Genomic DNA, 10,272 nt, shown 5'->3' with positions numbered 1-10,272 from the left:
AACCGAAATTCCCCCTGAAGTCACCACCCCCCAAAAGAAATAACTAAGGGAAGGGGGAAGCGTTTTTAGCCAACCCCGTAAAAAAAGAATTAGCATCCAATCACGATCACTGATGTGCGGCTCTTGACCTCGCTGGGACGAGAAATAAGGAGTCGTATCTTGTTGCAAGTGTGGGAAAAGTATTTTGAAGATATTCATTCTCATTCACACCTTTTCTGCGGAGGAATGAGGGTTCGTTAAGGGTGCTGAGAGTGGAGGAAATACATATGTGAAGAAATAGATTGAAATAGATTGTTATTGCTGTTATGTTATTATTGTTCTTACGTGCTGTTGTTAATGTTACTGTTATTATATTACTATTGTGGCATTATTTTTGGTTTTATGTTTTATTTCCTTCATCGTCGTCGACACCATCAGTCATCATCATCAATTGCTAGCAGCAAACAACCTTCACCCCACCAAACCTTTAAAAATTTCATTTCCCCCCAACCAAATCACCATCCCATCATCACCAATCATCATCAATTATCACCACCTCCCCATCAACCCCAAATTCATCAATTATCACCACCCCCCACCATCACCCCCATAAAGTCGCTTTTTAGATCTTTACCGCCGCTGGCCCGCTTGGCTGCGGCCTGAAAGCGACCCCGTTATGCTGCCGCCCCAGTTTTTCTCCGTCCCAGGCCAGGTATTTCAGCCATGCAAATACCGACGCTTGCAACACGGGATTTTTACTTTAAAAGGCACGGGTTAGCTGTAAAATTTTTGCGGTGCTTATTTTTCTCTTGTCTTTATTGTTTCGGTTATTTTCTTGTTTTTTTGTTAATTGGATTTTTTTTTTCTTTTCTTTTTTTTTTTTTTTTTGGGTTTTTTCTTTTTTTTTTTTTTCCTTTTAGTTTTCTTTTAATTTTCTTTCCTTTTTATTTTCTTTCATTGTTGTTTTCCTCTTTATTTTTAGATATCCATCCTTCATTTTTACCTTTTTTTTTTTTTTTTTTTTTTTTTTTTTTTACTTCCTCTCTTGCTTTAGTATCGTTATTTTATTTCTCTCTATTCTCATCATCCGCAAAAACCGAGAGGAACTCACTGCCGCCGTGAAAAGGCTATGCTCATTATTTATTTATTTATTTATTTATTTATTTATTTATTTATTTACTTTTGATGCCTCTGCACATAGATGGCTCTGTTAGTACTTGGCCACAAAGGGTCATTTGTAGGTAGCCCTTTGGGAGGGAAAAGTTTTTTTTTTTATTTATTTACTAATGTTATCGATATAGATGTTGTTTTTATTATAGACATTATAATTTTTTTGTTATTGATTCAATATCTAGAAATAATGTTAAATTTTTGAAAAAAAAGGGGGTTTTTAAACAGGTAGACAAGTGTTTTTTCAAAAATTGGGTTCATTGGTGATTTTGGTGGAGTCCTAGTGTAAAAAATTTTAATACAATAAACCAGGTGGGCAGGCATTAACTAAGTAAGCCCGTGGGGAAAAGAACGGTTTTTTAAAATTGTTTCCGAGATTGAGGAGACGGGCTCGCGGTCCATTCAGAAAGGGAGAGGGAGAGGGAGAGGATGGGTGAGGGAGAGGGTAGGAGGAAGGGAGAGGAGGGGTGAGGGAGAGGGTAGGAGGAAGGGAGAGGGAGAGGGAGAGGATGGTTTGGAGGGTTAGGGAGAGGGAGAGGGTAGTTGGGAGGGTGAGGGAGAGAGGGGGAGAGGGAGAGGAAGAGGAAGAGGGTTGGGTGAAGGAGAGGGAAAGGGAAGGTGGGAGACTGAGGGTAAGTGTGAGGGATGTAGGAGGGTGAGGAAGGAAAAGGAGGAGGAGAGGATGAGGGAAGGAAAAAGGGAGAGATAAAAAGGAGGGAGGGAGAGAGCGGGTCAGGACGGATGGAAGAGAGGTGGGGGAGAAGGAAAGAGGGAGGGAGAAAGAAAGAGGAAGATTAATGAAATAGATATTTTTTATTAATTTATTTCTTGTCACGGTGCATAATGTCGCGTTAAAATCCCCCGCAGGCGCTTTGATTTACCTCTGATATGCCTGAAGGAAAGGAGGGGAAAAGTGGAAAAGAAAAAAAAAAAGGGAGAAGGAACGAAAGAGGAGAAAAATAAGAAAGGGAGAAGAGGGAAAAGGAGGAAAAGGGAAAAAAAGGGGGAGAAGAAAGGATGGAAGGAAACAGAGGAAAGGGGAAAAAATGGGAGGATGGAAAGAGGAGAAAAGCAAGAAAACAAGAAAAGAAAACAAAATGGAAGAGGGACAGAGAAGAAAGGGAAAAAATGGGAGAAGGAAGGAAAGAGGAAAGAAGTAAGAAAAGAAAACAAAAAGGAAATGAGAAAAGGAAGGAAGAATGGGAACAAAAGAAAACGATACGACAAGCCGAAGAAAGGGGGATAAGGAAAGAAAGAGATGAAAATAAAACGGAAGAGGATAAGAGGCGATGGAGAGAAGGGAGAAGGGAGAAGGGAGAAGAGGTAGAGGAGGACAGGTGAGGGGAAAATAAGGGCAAGGAAAGAGGGGGGGGGGGGGGGAATCTCGACCAAGGCTATGCAAGTATATGCTGTACGTATTTCGACCTCGCTTGTGTGTGTGTGCTTATTTATTTTGGCTTTATGTGCAACTATGTAAATACTGTGTGTGTATATGTGTATACACACACATACACATATGTGTTATGTAAGCATTTATGTTCTTATTTCGATTTTATATATATGTACTTCGATGGAGTACACAAATAGGTTTATACTTATTTCGACTATATATACAAATATTTAAGCATTATAGATAAATATATATATATGTATACACACACACACACACACACACACACACACACACACACACACACACACACACACACACACACACACACGTGTGCGTGTGTGTGTATGTGTATGTGTATGTGTATGTGTATGTTTATGTATATGTATGTATGTGTGTGTGTGTGTGTGTGTGTGTGTGTGTGTGTGTGTGTGTGTGTGTGTGTGTGCCTCTTTATTTTCTCTCTTTTTTTTAGGGGAAGGCAGTCTGGAAGTGTGTGTCCTATTCTCTCCTTCTTTCCCTCTCTTTCTTTCTTTCTCTCTCTCTTTCTCTCTCTCTCTCTCTCTCTCTCTCTCTCTCTCTCTCTCTCTCTCTCTCTCTCTCTCTCTCTCTCTCTCTCTCTCTCTCTCTCTCCCCTCTCTCTCCCTCTCTCTCTTTCTCTTTCTCTCTCTCTCTCTCTTTCTTCTTTCTCTCTCTCTCTCTCTCTTTCTTTCTCTCTCTCTCTCTCTCTCTCTCTCTCTCTCTCTCTCTCTCTCTCTCTCTCTCTCTCTCTCTCTCTCTCTCTCTCTCTCTCTCTCTCTCTCTCTCTCTCTCTCTCTCTCTCTCTCTCTCCCTCTCTCTCTCTCTCTCTCTCTCTCTCTCTCTCCCTCTCTCTCTCCCTCTCTCTCTCCTCTCTCTCTCTCTCTCTCTCTCTCTCTCTCTCTCTCTCTCTCTCTCTCTCTCTCTCTCTCTCTCTCTCTCTCTCTCTTCTCTCTCTCTCTCTCTTCTCTCTCTCTTCTCTCTCTCTCTCTCTTTCTCTCTCTCTCTCTCTCTCTCTCTCTCTCTCTCTCTCTCTCTCTCTCTCTAATGTGTTTTCTCTAGTATTTTTCTTTTCTGCATCTCTCGCCGGATGTTTGTTCTTGTTTTTTTTTGTCTTTTTTTAAGTTTTCCTCCGTTTTTCGTTTTTTCCTTCTTGATTTCGTTTTCTGTCGTGTTCTTTCTCTTTTTCCCCATTTCTCTTTTCCGTTTCTAAGATTTTGATTTACGCAATCTCATGTGCCAAGATTATCGAAAAAATACGATTATAAGATTAAAACTCATCATTTGTGGTCATATTATCAGAAAATGATAATTTTTATGCCGACATTAACCAAAACATCGTGATAAATCTAAAGTGTTTAGTTATATATATATATCCAGATTAAACAACAAAGAGGAAGTAAGAACGCTCTTGATTTTTTTTGTGCCCATATTAGATAACAAAGAACAAATGAGAATGATCATGAAAATAGTTTTTTTTAAATCTCTTTCTCTCTTTTCTCTCTCTCTCTCTCTCTCTCTCTCTCTCTCTCTCTCTCTCTCTCTCTCTCTCTCTCTCTCTCTCTCTCTCTCTCTCTCTCTCTCTCTCTCTCTCTCTTCTCTTTCTCTCAATCTCTCTCAATCTCTCTCTGTTTTTCTGCTTAACTAGCAAACGAAATTGACATCTGAAATAGACATCTAATGTTCGAATTGTTTGGATTTAAATTATTGTTTAGTTTTACCCAAATTTAACTAGCGAAAAGAAAGGAAACGATAATGTTCTATATTTTTGTTTCGAATTAATAAATTAAATATAAATGAAATGGTGGGTGTTGTAATTCATCCACATTAACGAAGAAAAATGTACGAAAGGAGGAGGTTATATTTGATTCAAATTAACCAACAAAGAAAGGAAATAATGATATTCTTAAACCAAAAAAAAAAAAAAAAAAAAAGTAGAAAAAAGCGCGGCGGCTGTGTACTGTATCCACAAAGAGGCGTCTGTTGTACCTGGCCGGATCACCTGTACCCGCATCGAACGCGTGAGCCGGGAGGGGGTAAGAGGGAGGGGGAGGGGGGGGGGGGGGAGGGAGGCAGGGGGGAGATCTGCCACATGCTCTCGGTGCGTGTGTGTCGGTTGGTTTGTATGTTTGTTTGTTTTTGTGCCTTTTGTCTCTCTTCTCTTCGCTTTTTTTTTTTTTTTTTCTCTTTCTTTCTTCTCGTCTCTTTTTTTCTCTATTCTCTTCTCTTTTCTTCTCCTCTTCTCTTTTCTTCTCCTCTTCTCTTCTCCTCTTCTCTCCTCTTCTCTTCTCTTCTCTCCTCTCCTCTCCTCTCCTCTCCTCTCCTCTCCTCTCCTCTCTCTCCTCCCCTCCCCTCTCCTCTCCTCTCCTCTCCTCTCCTCTCTCTCCTCTCTCTCTCTCTCTCTCTCTCTAACGCTCTCTATTTCTCTCTCTTTTGCCTTTCTTCCTCCTCCTCCTCTCTCCTTTCCCTTTCCCATTCCCTTACCCCTACCCTTATCCCTTTCTCCTCCCCTACCCTTTCCGCTTACTCTTTCCCCTTTCCGTACCCTTTGCTCTTCCCTTTACCCTCACCCTTACCCTGTACCCTTACCCTTACCCTTTACTCTTTACTCTTTAATCTTTACTCTTACCCTTCCCCTTCCCCTTCCCCTACCCTTACCCTCACCCTGTACCCTTTCCCCTTACCCTTTACTCTTTACTCTTTACTCTTTAATCTTCCCCTTCCCCTTTCCCTACCCCTACCCTCACCCTCACCCTCACCCTCACCCTCACCCTCACCCTTATCCTTACCCTTACCATTAGTCTTCCTTGCCCCAGTTATACTCCTGGCTCGGTGATCTTTAACTGGAGCGGCTCGAGATATTGTTGGTGACGTCACACCTTAAGCCTAGGTGCGCGAGACCGTCTGAGCGAGACCGTCTGAACAGATCTTGCTTGTGTTGTGTGTATGTGTAAGTAGGTAGGTAGATAGATACATGCTTACAGACATATATTCACATGTTTACACACACACACACACACACACACACACACACACACACACACACACACACACACACACACACACACACACACACACACATATACATATACATATACATAGACATTTCGACTTTGTGTGGGCGGCGCCGCGTGAGGGCCGTGGGCCACCGCGGGAGATCCTAGTGCCCTAAATGCGAACGTCTCGGCCGTGAGGTAATAATGAGCAGCCGCGACCGCCAATCAGGAGCGCCGGGAACAATCAGATAGAGGTTTTAACGTCATGATTTATTACGGGCCAAGATAGCGATAACCAACGGCGATGATACGACGGCCGGGCGCTGCTGCCTTTGCCCTCTCGCTGGGTCGCGGGGCCGAAGAAATGTCGCCCCTATTCTCTCGCTGACATACGGGTGGGATTGGCCTGCGCGTCCCGGCTGCTCATCGCTATGCAATATTTACCATTATGCAAAATCACGGCAGCGTGTGTAGAAGGGGGGGGGGGGGGGAGCGGATTATGAATGCAGGTTGCAGTTGAGGTGTGTGTGTGTGTGTGTGTGTGTGTGTGTGTGTGTGTGTGTGTGTGTGTGTGTGTGTGTGTGTGTGTGTGTCTTTTGTATAATTCACGTGTCTGATTAGGCTTACACATTTATCCAATGCATGTATGTATGTATGCATATATGTATGTATGTATGTATGTATGTACGTACGCATGTGAGCGATGCAAACGCACATGCCCCAGCTGCCCTAGGAAGTGGGAAGGGCAGAGGATGACCTTGACTCGGGAAGTAGGGATGTTAGGAAATTCAAGCGAATAGGGGATGAGACTCGAGCCATTGGGGTATCAGATCCGAAGGAGGGAAACGGCGGAGGAATCCCGGTGTGAAATATTAACAGGAGAAGGAGAGAGTAAAGGAGATTTTGATGATAAAAAAGAAAAAGAAAATAGAAACGGAAGGTAGAGTTTAATGAGATCGAGGATTAGGAATTGAATGGAATAGAAAAGTGAGTTTGGTGGGAAAGGATCAGAGAATGTCGTTTCATGGAATATAAAATTAGAGTTTGGAGAAAGAGAGAGAAAATGGAATGAAATGAAAGAAACAGAAAATAGAGTTTAACGAAAGAAACAGAAAACAAAGTTTAATGAAAGAAATAGAAGATAGAGATGGATGCAAGAAATAGAAAAGAGAGTTAAAAAAAAAACTATGCAACAGTGGTCTTAATAGTCTTCAGGTTGACTGTGAATGTTAATTAGCAACGCACTCTGTTAGCGTAAGTCGCTTTTAATGGCCAGGAGAACAAACGACACCAACAACAACAGCTGTAATCTCATTAATGATTAAGAATTTATTAGCTTCTGCGATTGATATCTTTCGGGGAACACTCCTTTGGGAACGAGAAGGGGCGACCCTCTCCGCCCTCCTGCTCCGCTCCCCTTATTCTTGTGCTTTTTCTTCTTCTTCGTCTTCCTTTTCTTCTTCGTCCTTTTCTTCTTCTTCGTCTTTCTTTTCTTCTTCTTCTTCTTCTTCGTCTTTCTTTTCTTCTTCTTCGTCTTCCTTTTCTTCTTCTTCCTTTTCTTCGTCTTCCTTTTCTTCTTCTTCCTTCTCTTCTTCTTCCTTTTCTTCTTCTTCGTCTTCCTTTTCTTCTTCTTCCTTTTCTTCTTCTTCGTCATCTTCTTCTTCGTCTTCCTTTTCTTCTTCTTCCTTTTCTTCTTCTTCGTCTTCCTTTTCTTCTTTTTCGTCTTCCTTTTCTTCTTCTTCCTTTTCTTCTTCTTCGTCTTCTTCTTCTTCGTCTTCTTCTTCTTCGTCTTCTTCTTACTTTTCTTCTTCTTCCTTTTCTTCTTCTTCCTTTTCTTCTTCTTCGTCTTCTTCTTCTTCTTCTTCTTCTTCTTCTTCTTCTTCTATTCTTCTTCATAATGCGCCCCTCCTTCTCTTCATCATCGTCTCCCTCCTCCTCTCCCTCTTCTGCTCCTTCCCTTTACCCTCTTCATCTTCTCCTCCTCTCTGTCTCCTACTCTTCCTCTTCTTCATCTCTTCCTTCTCCTCCTCGTCCACTTCCTTCTCTTCATCTCTTCCTCTTTCTCCATTTGAAATCTTCCTCTGCCTTGCGTCGTCGCCATCCTCCTCCTCCTCCTCCTCCTCCTCCTCCTCCTCCACTCCTTGTCGCCTTCGTCGCCATCGCCCTCATCCTCCTCCTCTTCCTCCTCCTCCTCCTCTTCCTCCTCCTCCTCCTCCTCCTCCTCCTCCTCCTCCTCCTCCGTCGCCGAGATCTGTCCAGATCGGTTCCCTGCCATTACGATTATCCTTTGCATCAGGATGAGAGTAACCCTCCAACATGTTCCGTCGAAGGATGATGACGGACCGGCTTTTCTTTGGGTCTGCTGGAGGATTGGGTCTGCTGGGGTCTGCTCGGTCTGCTGGGGTCTGAACGGTCTCCTGGAGGATTGGGTCTGCTGGAGGATTGGGTCTGCTGGGGTCTCGACGGTCTGCTGGATTTGGTCTGATGGTTTGCTGAATTTTCTGGTCTTCCGAGGTTTGTTGGGTGTCCTCGAGGTCTGTTGGGTCTGTCGGGTCTGTGAGGTCTAGTTCCGATGGACTGATCGGGTGTCTTTAGGTCTGGTGGGTCTTGAGAGTATGTTAGGTCTGGTTGTGGTCTAATTGGTCCGTTGGGTCTCGTGGGTCTCAAACGGTCTTGGCAAGAGCTAGGGAAACGTCCGCAAAGATTCGAGATTTCTGTTATCTTTTGATGGGGGGGGGGGGGGGTAATGGGGAGGTTGCAGGTCTGCATTTTTTTTCTCTCTTTTTTTTTTAATGTGACCGTTTGGTTATTTGTATTATTATTTTTTTTTTCCTTTTCCTTTCTTTCATTGTTTATTTATGTATTCATTTATTTACTTATGGCCTTGTCGTCTCTTTTTACTTTTTTTTTATTTTTTTATTTTTTTTTTTGTGAGGGATACCATATCGCGGCATTATCGCTATTCGGTTAGGAAAGAAAGAAAAAAGAAAAAAAGAAGAATAAAAAAAAAAAGTGAAGTGGATGATAATAGGCTGTTTCTCCTGACAGACCCATTAAGCGAAGGATATAGAAGGGGCCCCCGAGAGATTGAACCCATGCATAAGCGCCGGCCATAAACTGCGCGGGGTTTGCTTAGCAGATTGTGTGGAAATGACCTCCAGATGCCAAGGGAGACAAGTGTATTAGAAGGTGGAAGAGGTGGAGGAAGGGAGGGAGGGGAGGAAGGGAGGGAGGGAGGGAGGGGAGGAAGGGAGGGAGGGAGGGAGGGAGGGAGGGAGGGAGGGAGGGAGGGAGGTGGAGCAGGAGGAGGGAAGGGGATGGGAGAGAGAGATGGAGGAGGGAAGGGGAGGGAGAGATAGATGGAGGAGGAGGAAGGAGAAAGAGGAAAGGGAAGGGAGAGAGAGATGGAGGAGGACGAGGGAAGGGGATGGGAGAGAGAGAGAGAGAGATGGAGGAGGAGGAGGGAAGGGGATGGGAGAAAGAGAGATGGAGGAGGAGGAGGGAAGGGGATGGGAGAGATAGATGGAGGAGGAGGAAGGAGAAATAGGAAAGGGAAGGGAGAGATAGATGGAGGAGAAGGAAGGAGAAAGAGGAAAGGGAAGGGAGAGAGAAATGAAGGAGGAGGAAGGAAGAAGAGGAAGAGGAAGGGAGAGAGAGATGGAGGAGGAGGAAGGAGGAAGAGGAAAGGGGAGGGAGAGAGAGATGGAGGAGGAGGAAGGAGGAAGAGGAGGGATAGGGAAAGGGAGGTAGAGAAGAAAAGTAATACATGTAGGAGGAAAAGAAAGATAGGGAGGAGGAAAAGGAGGGGGATAAATAAGGAGGAAGAGGAGGAAGAAAAGAGACTGACGGGGGTAGGGGGGAAGGGTAGGAAGAGGAAAATAGAAGAGACGAAGAGAGAGAGAAACGAAGAGGATAATCATATTTTTTATTTGGAAAAATAGAAGGACAGAGAGAGCGAATATAAAACAAAAAATGGCAAACCTCGACATTCATCATGATTGCGTTCGGAGATAGCTGTCTGCATCGCCTTTGACTAACGACATGAGCGGGGACAGCCGGGCAGAATCCAGCTGAGATGGACTAGTTGAGATTGGCAGGGAAGGGCAGGGGGTCAGGGGAGGGGGTGGGGATGGGGAAAGGGTGGGGAAGGGTGGGGATAGGGTGGGGATGAAGGTGGGGAAGGGGAATGGGAAAGGGGGAGGAGTAAGGAGGGGTAGGGATGGGGATGGGGAAGGGTGGGGGTTGGGGATAGGGTGGGGATGAAGGTGGGGAAGGGATGATGGGTAGAGAGGAGTGGGGGTTGGGGATTGGGTGGGGAAGGGGAATGGGTAGGGAGGGGTGGGGATGGGGAAGGGGGAAGTCGGTGGTAGGTGGAGATGGGGGAAGGGTAGGGAGCAAGTTGGGGATGGGGAAGGGGAAGTAAGTGGTGGGTAGGGATGGAGAAGGGGATGAAGGGTGGGTTGAGGATGGGGAAGGGGTGGGGATGAAGGAGGGGATCTGGGAGGGAAGGGCCGAGGGTGGGGGTAGGGAGGGGGAAGTGGGGAGGGAGGGACATCAGGGATATCTGATGGGGCGCAGATTCCAAGCACAGGATTCTAGACGTCGGGGCATCGGAATGTGGGTCTCGTCAGCGGCCCGCGTCTCTGGCTCTGCGACTCTGCGTTTTGCTGCGTTCTCTGGATTCGGCCTCTGACTTTCGGTCTCTCCTCCTTCTCCTTT

General features: G+C 44.9%; 1 protein-coding gene across 1 annotated transcript in view; it reads left to right on the top strand.

Annotated features, from left to right (window-relative positions):
- The window catches only part of LOC125042474 (RB1-inducible coiled-coil protein 1-like), a 32,451-nt gene extending 26,030 nt beyond the window's left edge, over window positions 1-6,421 (top strand). The window contains exon 28 of the mRNA XM_047638113.1: window positions 6,287-6,421. Coding sequence (XP_047494069.1) covers window positions 6,287-6,421 — 135 coding nt within the window. The remainder of the gene's footprint in view (window positions 1-6,286) is intronic.
- The last annotated feature ends 3,851 nt before the right edge of the window (window positions 6,422-10,272 follow it).

The sequence above is a fragment of the Penaeus chinensis genome, chromosome 32 (genome assembly GCF_019202785.1).
Source record: "Penaeus chinensis breed Huanghai No. 1 chromosome 32, ASM1920278v2, whole genome shotgun sequence".
In the NCBI taxonomy this organism is placed as follows: Eukaryota; Metazoa; Arthropoda; class Malacostraca; order Decapoda; family Penaeidae; genus Penaeus; species Penaeus chinensis.
The sequence above is the reverse complement of the archived record's forward strand: the minus strand, read 5'-3'. Positions and strand labels throughout refer to the sequence as shown.